This window comes from Pseudorca crassidens, chromosome 8 (genome assembly GCF_039906515.1).
Source record: "Pseudorca crassidens isolate mPseCra1 chromosome 8, mPseCra1.hap1, whole genome shotgun sequence".
NCBI classification, from domain to species: Eukaryota; Metazoa; Chordata; class Mammalia; order Artiodactyla; family Delphinidae; genus Pseudorca; species Pseudorca crassidens.
In genome coordinates, this window is record NC_090303.1 from 48,838,894 (window position 1) to 48,857,587 (window position 18,694).

Genomic DNA, 18,694 nt, shown 5'->3' on the forward strand with positions numbered 1-18,694 from the left:
ATTTTCCTCTTAGGCTGAAAATATTCCCTCTAAGACGAGAAGGAGATTTCCTGAGTCTCTTCTAAAAAGGCGTGAAGCCACAGATGGAGGTGAAAGCAGCAGCTACTGTCAGTCAAGGCTGCAGGCAAGACTGTGAAATCAAAGATTTGTTCCCGTTTCCCAGTCCCGGCCCTTTCTAGTGTCTCTTAGGCTGCCCCTTGACAGCGCCAGGGGGTAAAAGAGCTAGGCTTGTCCTCTAGATCTTTATTTCTTGATCCTTCCTAGGTGGATTTTGTATTTGAAACACGGGTTGTGAACTTTCTATAAATCTTACAAGAATGAATGTCAGTTACCTGCAAGGGAATATCTGGGGACAGGCATGCAACGTACACCCAACTCATACAGTGAACAGACTTGGCCGGAAGCTGTCAGAGGACTCTCTGGGCTTGCCTGGCAGTCCTGCCACCGCATACCACAATTCAACAACTATTGACAGAGTTATTATTTATGTGTCTGACAGTGGTAGGAGTGGCAGCAGGATGAGTAGCAGGATGCAGCCCCTGATCTCAAGAACTTACAGTAGAATCAAAGAAATGAGAAATACAGACTACACAACAGGGCAGAACAGAATATACTGTGAGAGTATTATAGAAGGAAGAGCTCACACCTTCTGATTGAAGGCTCAAGAAAGATTTCATAGAGGAAATGATATTTGACATAGGATTTTGATAGAAACCGAAAAACATTAGGTGTTTGGTTACACTGTGTCACCACCTAGGAATGCGCTCTCCCCTATATCTCCACTCACTGAAGGCCCTTCCCAGTCTTAACCTATGTCAACTATCCCTCATGGCAGGGAGTGAGGGCATAGGGAGAGAATGGTAATCCAATTTTACTAAAATAAAAAGAATCTCGGGGCTTCCCTGGTGGTGCAATGGTTGAGAATCTGCCTGCCAATGCAAGGGACACGGGTTTGAGCCCTGGTCTGGGAAGATCCCACATGCCGCAGAGCAACTAGGCCCGTGAGCCACAACTACTGAGCCTGCGCTCCACAACAAGAGAGACCAAGATGGTGAGAGGCCCGCGCACCACGATGAAGAGTAGCCCCCGCTTGCTGCAACTAGAGAAAGCTCTCGCACAGAAACGAAGACCCAACACAGCCAAAAATAAATAAATAAATAGATAAATTTATAAAAAAAGAATCTCAACCGGAGAAATAGAAGATAACACTGGACACCTGATTTGGGTCTATAACTATAGGAGGCCTTGAATGCAAATAGAGCAGTTCATGTTAAACCCCACCAATGATGGGAATCACTGAGGAATGCCAATACTCTGGGTTGTAATTTTATGTCCAAATTCTGTATCCAGCTGGGCACAGGGAGAACTATGTAAGTAAAGATAGTCATTAAATATAACTGATGACTTATTCTATTCTATTGGCAGCCTGAATTATGATAAGGGTTCTCAAACTTTAAGGTACTTCAGAATCATCTGGAAAGCTTGTTACATTGCAGACTGCTGGGCCCCAACTCTCAAAGTTCTGATTAAGTTTGGGTGAGACCTGAGAATTTGTTCAGTGCCAATGCTGCTGGTCTGGGGACCACACTTAAAGAACAATTAGTTTACGGGCTCTACAGAATATTTGTCAGGTTAGAGAAAGCTACCTCGTCCTAAGGATCACACCACAAAAATACCTCCTAAGCCCTTCCCTGATTATGGTTTCTATATTTCAATGGTTGGGAACATCAGATAATTTTTATCTTAACCACATGCCTGTTCTGAATTTAAAAAAAAAAAATTTGCTGTTGAAAACATGGTATGCATATAATATAAAAATGAGTTTTTAGAATCTGTTTTATTTCCATCACAGACCTCATTGATTTGAAACTGTATGTTAAGTGATCATAACCAGCTATTGGGGGCTACAGTAACTTAGAATGTTGAAAGAAATATACAAAACCAAAGACCCAAGAAAAGAAATTTAAATGATAATGAGTGAGATGACTGACTATCCCATGTGATAAATTTTATTTCTTTAAAATATCAAAACATATAAGATATTATTAAGTGCTATAGTCTATGTATATCCTATTTTTATATTTTGGCCAAAAAAACAGAGAAAAATACAAATGGCCGTTTATATATATAAACGGCTGGGGTAATCATTCAATTGAATAGCCAAGAAAAGCTAATGGGCTACAGTTCAGGACACGTATGCTCTTGGGAGCTAACGTGAGGTCAGGAAACTGTATCAACCTGATCATGTGATGTACAGTCTGGGCCCTATCTGTTATAGGTGTGCCTCTGCTTTTAGCAAATACCACACATAAAAAGCCAGCTTTACAGAAAAGGTCAGGATTCATTGAAAAATCCTAGAAGAGTCTTTAAGATAATTTATGGCTTTATTTTACAGTTGCTGAAGGTGAAGTATAAAGAGGAAATGTGTCCAAAGCCACCCAGTTTCTTCTTTCCATCCCCCATCCCATCTAACCTGATAGTCAGTGAGTAAACACCTTCCCTTCTCTGATTTCCCACACCCTTCGCTTCCACCAGCCCTTGAGTCTCTCACTATTGTTCCCCATCTGTTGGCTCTGTCTCTCCAACAATGATTGCAAATGCCTCAAAAACAGGAGCCGCTTCTTCATCCCTCTCCTGAATTCCCTATGGATACATTAAGGCGCTGATTATTCCATTTATTACAAAAAAAAAAAGAAGAAACCTCCAAATTACAAAAGCATTCACAATAGGATCTGTATTCTATAGGCTCTTTCAGGTTGCAAGAGCAATGGAGACCAATCGTGCTTCCCTCATTAATGGGGGTTTATTGTGAGGACAAACAGGACGCAGACTCAGCAGCTGCACACACAGCCGGCCCCACCAGGAACTCCTCACTGCCTGTTATTGTCCTGGATGAACCTGTAGCTCCTACGGCCGAGGCCGCGCAGCTGCTCTCCTGACTTAACTGCTTACCCTCTCTGTGCCTCGGGTCCTTCACCTTTAAAATGGACATCATCACAATACCTACCTCGTTGGCTTGTTGGGAGGATTAACTGGGTTGACATATGTAAAGCTCTTACAAGGGTATCTGGGGCATAGTAAATGCTAGAAGATGTTGGCCGTCACTATTAATTCAGCCCCTCCCCAATATCTCCTTGAATATGAGGGTTCTGGCTCCTCTGAAAGATACAGGCACAAAATTCCCTTTTTGTCTTCTGTGAGAAGTTGCCTTCCCCCGCCCCCCCCACATAGTTTCTGCTCACTGGTATCATTACTGCCCTGGTACAGAGAATCAGCTCACTGCCCTTCACTTCAGAAAAGGCCTCAGGAGCGACTGATTCCATGGAAACTCGCCACTGGTGAGCCATCATTTATTCTAGTGCCAGACTGCTGGAGGGTTGAGAGAGGAAATGGAGGATTTATCAGATTAGCTTCCTTGTACTGAGGCAGTTTGAATTTTCTCTACAAGTTCTGGCAAATCTTGACTTAACTATAGCATGGCTAAATTCTACAAACACTGTGAGGAGGGAAATAGAAATTTCCAGGAGGACGTGAGCTGAAATTGTACAGTTGGACCCGTGTGAGTCTGCAGGATCACTGCTTGGGGCCGGCTGCAAATCTAGCTGAGGTGTTAATGTTTTATCATTCTGCAAAGAGGCTCTCTTGTAGTTAGCCCCGCTGTTGAATCTGGAGTCTGTCCTGAGCCTTTTTGCTCAAGGCTATGCACGTGGACCTAGGCAGAACATCCTTAAAGCCCCTATTAGTGAGAGCTGACTGCTTTCCCCTGTGAAGACAAGCATTACATTGCAGTAAAATGCAAATCCACTAACAGGCAACTGCAGATTTACAGCACTGCAGTTCCAGAGGAATCACAGGAAATAGAACTTTGTCTCTCCTGGGAAATCGGAGGTACAGACTTCTCCAGATTGCTCAGGACTCCACGCAGGAATGGCTACATAATTTGCAAGGCCCAGTGCAAAGTGAAAATATGGGATCTCCTGTTTAGAAATTACTACGACTTTCAAGATGGTGACAACAGAGGATTAACACAAGTGCTGGATCTTTCAGAGCACAGGGCTCTGGGCAACTGCCCAAGTCACACGCCTATGAAGCTAGATCTGATTCCAGGTGTCACTGAAAAGTGGCACTTACGGTTTAAACACATCATATGGCCTATGGGGAGAGAATATGAGTGCAGGGGTCAACCTTGTTTCCCCACCTCCTGCAGCCCTGGGGACAACCACCCCATCATTTGATTGACGGGGGTAGAATCAAAACGGACCGCATTGCTGAGCCCCGCCTAGTTTTACTAGTGATATTGTGTCATGCTCCTACCACCACACACCACACACCACCCTTTGCTGTGAGTCTGAGGACACTCACACTCCCCCTCTGGTCCTTGTGGTTTCTGCTTTGCATTCAGTAAGAGATCGAGTAGCACAGTGCTTGAAAGTACAGACTCTGTACCATGGCTAGTTGTGCAACCTTGGGCAAGTTATTTAATCTTTCTGTGCCTCAGTTTCTTCATGTATAAAAATGTGGATAACAGTAGTAGCTGTCTAAGAAAGCAAACTATGTTAGCTCACATAAAATACTTAGAATTGTCCTGGGTACACAGTAAATGCTCTACGGTATTAGCTGTTATTAACCTGCCACCTTTGTCCCAATTGAAATCTTCTGTTGCTACCATCACTGTCCTCTGGACCCCTGAAGTTCATGTTGGGGGTTGGGGCATTCCTCCACTGAGGCAAGAGGGTACTGGGCCAGGACTTCAAATTCATTACAGGCCAAAAATTCAGACATTTGTTTATATTTCCAAATGAGGTTAGATACATATGTTTACAGAGATACACTAACAGCATTGGAGGGCCTCTGTTCCTCCTACAAAAGTAATTGCTAAGTGTAAATATTTTAAGTTCAGTACAACCCTACTTTGGCATGTCTTCATTTTTAAGTATACCGGAGGCTGTGGAAATAGAGGGGGCCTCCTCAGCGTGTCAAGGGTCCTTGACATGGCCACTCCTGACCTTCCTCCTCTTTCCAGTAGTTAGAAAAGCAGGAACTGGAATCCACATTGTTCTGCAAAGGAGGAAGCCCACAGGAAAGAGAAGGGAAAATAACATGGGCCCTGAAGCAGGAGCTCTGGGGATCAAAACTGACTCAGACTCCAGCCCCGTTTTCTGTGAGGCCAGCCACGTTCGTTGAAGGGAGCATCTGTTCCTCTGTAGAATGGATTAAATGTACCTTCTTCCCTAAGTCACAGGGCTGCTGGCATTCGGGCAGGATAGATACTTCAGAAAACACAGTAAGAATGGAGCCAAAGGGGAAAGGAAAAAAGGAGACATTTCAAAGAGGCCATCAAGAACCAAGTCACTCTGGTATCAATGATGGCTGAAAATGGAAATATGGCATAAAATAGGAGTTGAATTTAAAGCTCTAGAAGAAAACAAACAAAAGGTTGAGCTTACTTTGTAAACAGGGTCATATACTATGAGTTATGTGTGAATTTCTTTCTCTTGTTTGGTGATAGATTAGAAAGGAATTTTAAATAAAACATAAATATCTTTCCTAATTGGTGGGGGGGGGGCGGTGGAGAGGGAAGAAAACCCTACCTTTAGTTTCAAATGAATTAATGGATGGGGAAGTGCGAAAATTATCATCAGCCTTTCTTCTTACCGTCAGTCACCACAGCTGCAATGCCTGTCCACACAGCAAACAAGAAATGAGAAAGTAGCAGCTGATGCAGCCTCTGCAAGGCTTTACTGTCCTCCTGGCGGTGCAGGGGTAGACAGGGAATCTTGAGCAAATCTGTGTACTCTCTGCTTGATAGATAAAAAGAGAATTTTATTGCACAAGGTTTATAAATGTGGCCCTTGCTACATGTGTTTGTTCATTTTTTTTAATTTTAATGGAAAAACAGTATTTTATTTGCTTAGATCTATGCATTTTAAGAGTCTTAAAAATAAGCGTAAAAGAGCTTTTACTGCAACATAAAGATCAAAGAGAGTCAATTTCCTCCCACAACTATTTCTTCAGGTGCTTTTTATTCTGAAATGTTATCTTCTTCTTTTCAAAATGGTGCCCAGAATGAAAAAGCGATCTGTATTTAAATATCTGCATTATATTTTCTTCGCTTTTCAAGAAACTGTGTGCCCAGACATTTAATGGTCAGATTACACTTATAACGAAACTAGAACAAAAATTCAGAAATTGTATACCTGTAATTTGGGGGAATGTGTTTAAAATTAAAAACAAAAACCAAAAACTTTTTCCGAGAAGAAGCTCTGTGCACTGTATTAGGATGGGCTACTCTGATTCAGAATCTGTTGCCATGGTGACCAATCTGGGTGCCTTGTGGGCTCTGTAAGACAGGCTAGTGTGGTAATTATATAAGCTGAAGTGCTGCTGAATAACCCCAGGAAGGCAGGACTGCCTCAGTGCAATTTCTAGGAAACCACTATTTTAAAATTCATACATCATAATGCCTTCTTCTTTTATATGGAAATCAACCATTTTGTATTTTTTGTATGTAAATCTGATAAGACTGATAGAGTAGAAAATAAAATTTACTAACTTCTGAACATCAGAAATATGCCAAATTAACTGTATTTTATACTAATGAATTTATTTCCAACAATTCTATTGTTTTGTGACTGGACAATGAACCAGCAATTAAATGGCCTACTGTTTGTCATAATATGTCACGTGTGACTTAGTTTTTTTTTAAATATGTAATATATAATAATTATAAAAGTAGGTAATTGATTAGAACAATAAATCAATGCCATTTTTAACCTAAATAGACAAGTTAAATTAGTTAAGTGTGAAGTGCAATTAATACATAGATTTCAATAATTTCAATGAAAAATATATTTAAGAAGAAGATACATACAAATCTTATCAATCTTTTTCATATTTTATATTCCACATTGTCACACGTGGTCATAGGCCATGATTGTAAGAGATAGATCATTACTTGGCACACAGGAAATTGGTTTCTGATGATGATGTAATGTTATTCCTTCATTCAGCAAACAGTTACTTAATGAGAAAGCTAGATATTTCACCTTAAACAAGTCTTTTCACCTCCTCGGGTCTTCAGTTTCCTCATCTGTAAAATAAAATTTCGTATTCAGGGCCTTTCCAGATCAAAAATTCCACAGTTCTAGAACTCACAAGATAAAATAGTCTTCATTATCAGTTGTCTAGTACTTTTACTTTGAAGAAAACTACTATTTATTCAATACTGACCGTATCTTGACACCGTGTTTGACATTTTACTTATATTACCTGTGGTACTACAAGGTAGGTACTGTAATCCCACTTAACAAATGAAGAAACAGGGTATATAATTTGAATCTAACTCAAATTTCATGTACTTTGTATTACACCATGCACATTAGTGAAGGATCTTCAGCTATCTCTATGGATGGATGATATTTTTGTGATGATAAAAAAATGTAAAGTATGATTGTATAACATGTCAGAACTCTGAAAGCATTGATTTTTTTTAATTATTAAAGAACTCTGAAATCAATGTGACAAAAGACTAAACTGAACTATCATGAAATAGGGACTTGCAGATTCTTCCAAAGGCAATGGGATGTAAGAAGTGGAAACTACTTAGTGCAAGAACAATGCTAAAAATGGGACTTAGACATTCTCTTACTGTTTATTAGTACCCCTTTTTGTCTAGTCATACTTAGGTGATTAATCATGGATCTAGGTCTGATGAATTGAATTTTATAAAAATTAAATGCTGGTAAAAATAACCATTGTAATGAGCACTTAAAATGACAGATATGACTTTCATTAACTTGAGTGTTTTTTCTACTACTCCTCAGAAAGCACTTTCTCTCCCCCTGTATTTGAAGATGAGGCTGATAATGAAGTGGCTATTCAGGTGTCCACATTTATTTGCAAAATCATCGTGTATTTCACAAACTCCCTCCATTACGTACATGGTCTTCTGTTCAGTAGTTTTACATACTTTTTACTGAATCAATACTGGCCCTTTCCTGTTCTGTCCAAAGAAGAGCCCCCCCCACCCCCGCCTAAATGCTTTATAACTCAATGAATGCAGTTCTGGCTCTTTATCTTGGAGACTTTTTTGCCTCAAGTTCCAATGTTATACCCCATCTTGTTTTCTGTTGTGTGAAAGAGGGGTCTGATGACAGATTTCATTTCCCAGAATTTATTACCTATTGTGTATATTGCGGTTCAGTCACAATGACCCCATCTGCATTTAGGTTGAATGGGGGGCCCCCACCCTGACCCAATTTAATAAAAAAATAATGAGGCCACTCAAAGCTCATAGATGTGTCAGCACTATGAAAAGGGTCTATAATCAATGCAAATGTGATGTTTTCCTGCTTTGTGGAGCACAGAGGTTTGACATCCATCTCTTTTACTGGATCAAATCAGACTCCCTCTTTGCTTTGAGAATCTAATGAAAGGTATGGACTTTCTTCTTCCCTCAAAAAAAAAATGCATGTGGCTGGATAATTTATTGAAATGTTAATTGGTGGGTTGTTTCATGCTCTATTTTTTCCTCCCTCCTGTTTCAGGAATGTGGTCAAGCCTCTTGAGATGCGAATTGTCCCCCTGAGGTTGTACAGAGCACAACCTGCCAATCCATTCATGGGAGGCCTCCCGGAAAGTTCAGGAAGCTTTGTATTGTCCAAGGATGGGGCTGGGAGAGTATCAGTAATGACTGAGCTCGGATTTCCTGCCCTCCAAGGCAGAATGGGGGCTTGGGGTCAAGTTTAACTTGATTTAAAGTTTATTGCATAATATGATGTTTTTGCACACTTGTGTGTAGATATAGGTTCCCATCCTCTCTATAATTCTATGTACCCACACATAATTTTACACAATATTTCTGAGGGTTTGTGATCTCCATCCCCCAATTCATCCTACCCCACTCTCTGAGGTCAATAATAAGAATTTTAACGTTTATTAAGCGGTTACTATTGAGTTTCAACACAGAATAATTCATGTATTTTTAATGAAGAGGAGTAAGGGTTAAGAGGTTAAATAACTTTCTTAAGGTCACACAAGCCGTATTGATGGAGGCAGGATTTGAATCCAGACACACATGGGGTAGTAGTAAGCTATACTGTTGCACAAAAGCCATTGCTCTAGGATGCTATCCTCAGGACTGACTTTTATTTCTTTTATCTTCCTTAGTTTCCTAAAGACACCCTTTAGTAATCCACGCCCCTGAACCTGGTCATAATGTAACAAATCCCCATACAGAGATCAGTCACCATTCACACTCTGACATATTAAATGAGGCCCCTGCTATATGCCATTACCTGTTGGACCCAGGTCCCCACTATGCCATCCCCACATCTTAGAAGAACTCTGTGGCTTTGACTGGCTATTTCACCTCTCCAAACTTCAGATTCCTTATCAACGAAATGGGGATGATAAAAATACCTATGACATGAGATTCTTGTGTGAATTATATCAAAAGCAGGGCACATTAATTACTTGGCATAGGATAGGGCCTAGTACATAAGAGTTCAATAAACGGCAGCTCATTGTTATAATTAAACTGCATTATTCTAATCATTTAGAATTGCCCTCAGTTGATACTTCTTTGAAAGCAGACAAGGCCTGGGATCTGGAAGGTCTTCTGTGACTCCTTCAGGCTTATAAATTCTTCCTTTGCACTACCATAGTATTTTTTTTTTTTTTTTTGCAGTACGCGGGCCTCTCACCATTGTGGCCTCTCCCATTGCAGAGCACAGGCTCCGGACGCGCAGGCTCAGTGGCCATGGCTCATGGGCCCAGCCACTCCGCGGCATGTGGGATCTTCCCGGACCGGGGCACGAACCCGCGTCCCCTGCATCGGCAGGCGGACTCTCAACCACTGTGCCACCAGGGAAGCCCTACCATAGTATTTTGAACATACTTCATTGTTGCTTTTTGGATTCCATAAAAATTATGTTTTCACATATCTGTTTTCCATCACTGGACTGATAGCATCATATTGATTGTTGACATCTCAGTATCTAGCACAGGATCAAGCACTTAGGCTAGGAACTCCAGGAGTCCACCCCAGTTGTGCCTGGCTGTGACCTGGGTATGGCCAGAATAAAATATATCTATAATAATAATGATTTTGTATGTAGGAATACTAGGTATGAAATAATATTTGAAATGGAACAGAAAAGAATGAAGTACTATAGTTTCACATATTTTACCATTAGCATTTTCCCCCAGCTTTATTAGATATATAATTGACACATACATATTACTATTTTTCTTATTCTTCTCAGGGACTGTTTAATTTTTTTACTGTAACAGAAAACATAGAATATAGCAATATTTTAAAGGTAACACACATCCAGCCTTCAAGTGAACTAAAGATTTTGTTAGATGTTCTTTATAGAATTTAAGTTAGAATTTAATACTGGAAAAAATAACTTATCACTGACAATAAATATACGACTTCTTACCTTTCCCTAGTTTGTGTAAATTGAGATCATTTTAAGTCAAGATTGGTAGCATAAAATATCTTTAAAGCTGGTGCACAGAACTCCTGTACCAGTCATTTAAATGAGTTCTCAAAGAGTTGAAAAGAATCCTGATTTCATTCGATTTACTACTGATGTGTCTCATGGAGGGAAAGGTTGACTATTAACAAAACAGTTAGACTTGAGGAAAGGTTTTGAAGAAAGAAAATGAAAAGCATTTAAAATTTAAAATGTAAATCAAGTTTCTAGCTTTAGAATAGAGTATTAATTCAGGCCAGACTAATTTCAAATTTATGATAATTTCATTAGCTGCACTGAAGCTTTCCTTGATCCAATCTGTAAAAGAGTAGTTTGCTAATTAATAATTACAAAATATGGGAGATATTCAAGGCATTGTTTTCAAGCACTATTTGTATTTGTTGTTTTCAAGCACCATTTGCTCACAAGCTACTAATTATAATTTTAATTCATCTATTAACTTAGATCCAACAGAATCTTTGGTAATGTTTTACTATTCATTACTAATATTATTGTAATTACTTAAAAGTTATATAAATGCATTTATGTTCCAATAATATAATTCAGAATTTTTAAAGTAATTAAACTTCATTTTCTGGTATAGGTTACGTGTTAGCTTTTAATTTACTAAAAAAGACTTAATAGACAACCTCTAAATTAATACTTGCAACTATATAGTGAAGGACTGAACTGCTATGGAGAAGTAAATAAATAAAACATTCTTACAAGTATGGTGAAACCTGTCAATGTTTTTTTTTTTAAACTAAGCTACAAACTTTTTATCAATCTGTCTTAAACTCACACTAATCAGATAAAATAATTTGTATAAACTCTTTAATGCAATAGGGCATCTTTCCACTTTAATTAATATCCTTACATGCCCACAACGGTCATAGTTTACCTTTGTTTCTCAAATAGTCCATGTTAATTTCTGTGGTAAAATTGTAAGTAATAGTAATTATTATAATGGATGATTAAGTTGAAGACAAATATCAATCCATGGTTCTTTTCAAAATGGTACTATTTTTTTTTTCCATCTCAGTAGTTATATAGAGCTCCCTGATCCTCCAGTCTTCCTCTTAAACCTCTGACAAATCTTTTTAGAAGTCCCCCTGAGACCCTTCTTCTTTCTCTTTTCTCTGGGTTTTACTTGGGATTCTCACCTAAGTTCTTTCTCTTCCCCCTTTGTATTCACCTTTCATCTCAACTGTTGCCATGGAGTCAACCATAGCAATGATTGACCAATCAATAGCTGTCTGATTTCTCAAAAGCAGCTCAATCCAATAGCTCACTTTGTCTCTGTGGTATTTCTTTATATATATAAAGCTAGAAAAAAAATCCCAGTTTTAATCATTTAAATGCTTTATTAATTGATGCATATATTTTTGCTGAAATTAGTATTTCTTTGCATGTAATTCTGTTATTCTCAATAAGCAGGATTTATTAAGAGAGTTTTAAATAATTTAAATTTTATATTTTATAAGCCCTTTACATAAAATAAATTCACAGAAAAGATGTGTGATTTTAAAATCCATTACCACAGAGGGAAACATAAATGGGTAACTTCAGGGGAATCCTAGAAAAATTTTAAAAATGGAATTAAATATGAGGAAAAAAACCAAAGGGTGCTGCTCTGGAGACTGCTGGTTCCAGACAAAATGGTGTAAACACATTCCATTTTATTTCTCCCACTAATCACAGCAACAACAACCACAAAAATCTTGGGAAAAAAATGTAAGACACTTATAGAAGACTCTAAAGGGAGGAGAAAATAAAGTGGAGTGGATAGGGACCTTGGAACTTGAGGAACAACCTGGCAGTAAATTCTCTGAGTTTTTTCTTGCCTCATAAATACCTCAGCCTGAATGCTAGAGAACCTAGAAACATCAACAGTCACAGACAGAAAACAGCCCCAAGAAAAGTCTGCTTTCTCTAGCCAGAGGACCAGGAAAAGGTGATCCAACAAGACACAAACTCCTTAACCATACCTGCCTGTTCTGGGTGGGGGTGAACATTAGGAAAAGCACCACTCCTCTCCCCTACCACACTGGGCACTGCAGTGGCAGACCAAGGGGGCAGAGCTCTGTTTTCTACTCTGCCCACTGTAGTAACAAGGAGATGACCCTCACCACATGAGTCAGAGGGTGAAACCCCGTCTTCCAAACTTGCCATGAAACAAAGAGGTGGTACCCTTCCATAAACCCAGACAGTGCTGAGAGATTGTGGGATGCAGTACAGTCATCTGGGTAACCGAAGCAGAGCAGATCAGAATAGCATGGCAGAGTCTTGATAAACTAAACTGATATTTGAACTATAGTACACCAAAAGAGTAACAGGATACGCATTCTGAACCTAAATAGTTTGCTAAAGAAGATGACTTAATAGGAACCAAAGTCTCATAACACAATACTCAAAATGTCCAGGGTACAGTACACAATTGTCATACCAAGAACCAGGAAAGTCTAAACCAAATGAGAAAAGACAATCAATAGATGACAACATCTACATAACACAGATGTTGGAATTGTCTGAGCAGGATTTGCAAAAAGCTGTCTAAAATGCTTTAACAAGCAATTGTGAACAATTTTGAAACAAATTTTAAAAAACAGAAAATATTGCAAAGAAATAGAAGATGTAAAGAAAAATTAAATGGAAATTCTAGAACTGAAAAATACAATAATCTAAATAAAAACCTCACTGGACAGTCTCAATAACAGAATGGAGATACAAGGTAAGAATCAGTGAACTTTAAGGTAGTTTAATAGAAATTATTTAATCAAAAATACATAGGGAAAATTTTTTTTGAATAAACTGAGCCCTAGGGACCTATAGGATAATAACAAGAGATCTTAGATTAATGTTATCAAAGTCCCAGAAAGAAAGAAAAAAAAAATGCAGTATTGAAAACAATTCAAAGAAACAATGGCTAAAAACTTCACAACTTTGATGAAAGATATAAACCTACAGATTCAGGAAGCTGAGCAAACCACAAACAGAATAAACTCTCCAAAATCTATACCTAAATACATCACAGTCACAGACAAGAGAAAAACTTTTGAAAGCAGTTAGGTAAAAATCAACACATTACCTACAGAGGAACAATGATTCAAATAACAGCTGGTTACTCATTAAAAATCATGAAGGTCAGAAGAAGTGATACAAAATTTTTCAAGTGCTGAAAGAAAAGAACTGTCAACCCAGAATTATATATCCAGTAAAAATATGCTTCAGGAATAAGAAGAATTAGAGGATAAAGAAAAAATTAAGAGAAATTATCCCCAGCAGAATGACAGAATAGCTAAAGCAAATTCTTCATACTGAAAGAAAATGATAACAGAAGGAAACAAAGAACATCAAAAATGAAGAAAGAACAACTTAAAGGATAAAATATATGGGCAAGTCCAATAGATTATTTTTCCTTGCAATTAAAAAAAATCATGTTTAACAGTTATAACAGTGTCTGATATGGTTCTCAGTGTATGTAGAAGTAATATTTTAAGGCAACTATATTATAAAGAGGGAGAATAAAGTGACCTAAATAATGGTGATGCATCCACATTACACTTGAAGTGGTAAAATGCTGATGATAATAGACTACAATAAGCTGCATATACTTATTGCAACACCTAGAACAACCACTTAAAAAAACTGAATGAAGAGACAGACTCAAGAGATAATACTGTAGATAAATCAAAATGGAATACAAAAAAAAGAGAAAAAGCTCAAGCAACACCGAGAAAGACAAGAAAGGAAAAATCAGAAGAATGAAAAATAAAGAGAATAAACAAAGCACATAATAAATGGCAGACATGAATTCTAAAATATCAATAATTACCTTAAGTATAAATAGCCTAAAACACATGAAAAAGGGAGCTGCAAAGTACATGAAGCAAAAACTTACAGAAATGAAAGAAGAAATAGAGAAATCCATAATCACAGTTGGGGACTTCAATATCCCTTTGTTAAAAGTTAGTAGAAACAGTAGAAAAAAATGTTAGGAAGGATTTAAGAGAATTAAACAATACCCAGCCAAAGAAATCTAATTGATATTTATAAGAACATTCTACTCAACAGCAGCAGAACACACATTCTTTTTAAGTGTGCTTGGGACATCCACAAAAGACTATTTCTTAGATCATAAAATGAACCTTAAGAAATTAAAAGAATTAAGATCACATAAAGTATGTTCTCTGATCATAATGGAGTCAAACTAGAATTCAATAACAGAAAGAAAGGAAAAAAATCACTAAACACTTAGAAATCAAACAATCTACTTCTAAATAATCCATGTGTCAAATAAGTAGTCCCAGGGAAAAACTTTTTATATCAACTGAATTAAAATGAAAATACAGCACATCAGAACTGTAGAAAACCACAATGAGATATCTATCACTACATATTTACCAGAATGGCTAAAATAAAAAAAATAATAATAATGACAACACCATATCCTGGAGAGGATGTGAAGAAACTGGATTTTTTCATACATTTCGGGTAGGGATGTAAAATTGTACAGCTACTTCAAGAAGCAGTTTGGCAGTTTCTCAAAAAACTAAACATGCAACTGTCACGTGACCCAGCAATTGCATTCCTGGGCATTTATCTTAGAGAAATGAAAACTTATGCTCACACAAAGACCTATAGATGAATGTTCATGGAAGCTTTTTTGTTATAATCAGAAACTGTAATCAGTCCAGATGTTCTTCAACAGGTGAATGGTTTAACAAACTTTTACACTGTTACAGTTACACTGACCATGGAAAACTACTCAGCAATTAATTTAAAATGAACTATTGATATATACAACAATTTGGATGAATCTCCAGGGAATTATGCTAAAAAGCCAATCCCCCAAAAAGGCATACTGTATGATTCCACTTATGTGACATTTTTGAAATTGCAAAATTTTAGAAAATGAAGACAGAATAGTGGTTGTGAGGAGGTGGGGAAAGGAAGGATGAGAAGGAGAGAGGTATGGCTGTAAAAGGGCAACATAAGGGACCCTTGTGGTGGTGGTAATGGAACTGCTCAGTGGTGGAGGATACATGAACCTACAAAGGTGATAAAATTGTATAGTACTTAATACACACAAACATACAAATGAGTACAAGTAAAACTGGGGAAACCTGAATAAAATCAATGGGTTTCATCAATGTCAATAACCTAGTTGTGATATTATACTATAATTTTTCAAAATATTACCATTGAGGGAAACTGGGCAAGGTGTATGAGGGATCTCTCTGTATTATCTCTTACCACTGCATGTGAGTCTATAATTATCTCAATAAAAATTTCAATTAAAAAATCTGTGGTATGTAGCTCAAGCAGTGATACAGGGAAATTTATGGGAATAAAATGCTTAAACTTTAGCCTATGTTGCTAGTAATTTTTGCTCAGAAAGTCCTGATTATGCAGAAAGATGAAAATATTAGTTGCTTCTGGACAAATATATCACAGATTTAAATGTAAAATGTAATACTATAAAACTTTTAGAAGAAAACATGAAGAAAATCTTTGTGACCTAGAGTCGGGTAAAGAGTTCTTAGATATGACTCCAAAGGCATGATTCATAAAAGAAATAATCACTGAATTGGAGCTCATCAAAATTTGAAATGCTTGCTCTGCAAAATACCCTATTAAGAATATAAAAACACAAAACAAAAACTGGGAGAAAATATTTGCAAATCATGTATTCAATGAAACATTCATATCCAGAACATGTAAAGAGTATTTTACCTCAACAGTAAAGCAAACAATCCAATTAGAAATGGGTAAAAGATTTGAACATACACTTTACCAAAGGGAATAGAAAATATGTACACTCAAAAATTTTCAATACCATTAATGTGGTAGGCAGAATAATGGCCTCCAAATGGTGTCCACCTTCTAATTTCTGGAACCTGTGAATATATGATCTTACTTGGTGGAAGGGACTTTGCAGATGTGATTAAAGTTAAGGGCCTTGGGACTGCCCTGGCAGTCCAGTGGTTAAGACTTTGCCTTCCAGTGAACGGGGTTCAGGTGCAATCCCTGGTCGGGGAGGTAAGATCCCACATGCCTCGGGGCCAAAAAAACTAAAGCATAAAACAGAAGCAACATTGTAACAAACTCAATAAAGACTTTAAAAATGGTCCATGTCAAAAAAAATAATCTAAAAAAAAAAAAAAGTTAAGGACCTTGAGATAGGGAGATTATCCTGGGTTATCCAGGTAGGCCCAGTTTTATCATATGAGTCCTTAAAAGGTAAAAATCTTTTCTGGCTATGGTCAGAGATACACAACAACAGAAGGGTCAAAGATATGTGATATTGCTGGCTTTGAAGATGCAAGGAGGGCCAGGAGCCTCTAGAAGCTAGAAAAGTCAAGGAAATAAATCTTCCAAAAAGGAATGAAGCCCTGCCTACACCACAATTTTAGCCTCATGGGACCTGTGTCAGGCTTCTGAACTACAGAACTATAAAACAATAAACTTGTGCTGTTTTAAACTGCTAAAGTGGTGGTAAGTTGTTAGGGCAGCAATAGAAAACTAATACAATCAGTCATTACAGAAACGCAAATTAAAACCATGATGAGATACCAATACATGCCCATTAAAACAGCTAAAATAAAAATTACTGACAGTAGCAAACACTGGAGAGGATGTGGAGAAACTGAATCCTCATAAATTGCTAGTGGGAATGTAAAATGATACAGCTACTCTGGGAAGCAGTTTGGAATTTTCCTTAAAACCTAAACATGCAACTATCACATGAGCCAGAAATTGTACTTCTGGACATTATCTTAGATAAATGAAAACTAATGTTTACACAAAAACCTATAAAGTAATGTTCATAGAAGCTTTATTTGTAATAGCCCCAAACAGGAAACAATCCAAACGTCCTGCAATGGATGAATCAATAAACAAACAGTGATATACCCATACTATGAAATAATTCTCAGCGATAAATAGAAACAAACTACAGACACATGCAACAACTTGGATGGATCTCAAGAGCATTATCTGAGTGAAAAAAAAAAAGTCAGTCTCAAGGAGTTGAATACTGTATGATTCCATCTGCATAACATTCTCAAAGTGACAAACTACAGTGATGGAGAACAGGTCAGTGGTAGCCAGGGGTTAGGGTTGGGGAAAGTGTGTGACTATTAAGAGATAAAATGAAGGACTTTATCTGCAATGATGGAACATTGCTGTATCCTGGTTGTGAAGATAGTTATCTGAATCTATGTCATAAAATTTTATAGAACTACCCCCCCCAAAAAATAAACACAGTATACAACAGCATCATTCATAAAAGCCAAAAAGTGGAAACAACCCAAATTTCCAACAACTGATGAATGGATACACAAAATGTGGTACAGCAATATAATGAAATGGTTTTTGGCAATAAAAAAGAATAAAGTACTGATACATGCTACAAAATGGATGAAAACATTAGGCAAATACACAGAGACAGAAGGTAAATTAGTGATTGCCTAGGACTGGAGGATAGAGAATCAAGAGTGACTGCTAATGGGTATGGGTTTTCCTTTTGGATGTAATGAAAATGGTCTAAAATTAGATTATGTTGATGGTTTTACAACTCTGAATTTACGACAAATCAGTGAATTGTACACTTTAAATGGGTGAATTTGTGGGATATGAATTGTATGGCATATGGTATATGAATCATAATTTCAGTAAAGCTGTTTTTTAAAAAAAAGGAGTGCATGTCAAAACTGATGAAATCTGAATGAGGCCTGCACCTGAGCTAATGGTATTGTGCCAGAATGAGTTTCTTGGCTTTGACAACGTATAACATACATTGTACTGAGTGAAGGGTACATGGGAATCCTCCGTACTATTTGGCAACTTCTTGTGAGTCATAAATTATTTCAAAATTAAAAAATTATTTTTAAGGAAAGTGTGCTGCTTCGTGCACTTGGTTGAAAGACCTTTGAAGTAGGAGGGAGCCCTGGGACAATGGACAGAAAGATGACAGGGTTACTACAGCGGGAGAAGTCAAGTATGTCAACCACTCCATGGTTCTCCCTGTGTAAAGAAACAAGCAAGAGTGGTGCCCACCTTCAGACAGCAACAACACATGTAGAGGCCTCCATTGGAAAGGAAGGACTAGGATCTTGGAATAATGGTCACAAACAAGAGGAATGAAGAGTGTCCATCTCTCCTGTAGCTATAGGTACACCCCAATCAATATTCTGCCTCTCCCACAAGTG

The 18,694-nt window shown here is 37.6% G+C and overlaps 1 protein-coding gene across 4 annotated transcripts in view; it reads right to left on the minus strand.

Annotated features, from left to right (window-relative positions):
* ASB4 (ankyrin repeat and SOCS box containing 4) overlaps positions 1-18,694 on the minus strand; it is a 121,755-nt gene that overhangs the window by 76,992 nt on the left and 26,069 nt on the right. For 2 of the 4 annotated variants that reach the window (XM_067746365.1, XM_067746367.1), the window contains 2 exons: positions 7,047-7,090; positions 5,656-5,801 (listed from right to left, as the gene is read on the minus strand). In XM_067746365.1, coding sequence (XP_067602466.1) covers positions 5,656-5,801; positions 7,047-7,090 — 190 coding nt within the window. The remainder of the gene's footprint in view (positions 1-5,655; positions 5,802-7,046; positions 7,091-18,694) is intronic. The other 2 variants (XM_067746366.1, XM_067746368.1) reach the window with 1 other exon arrangement.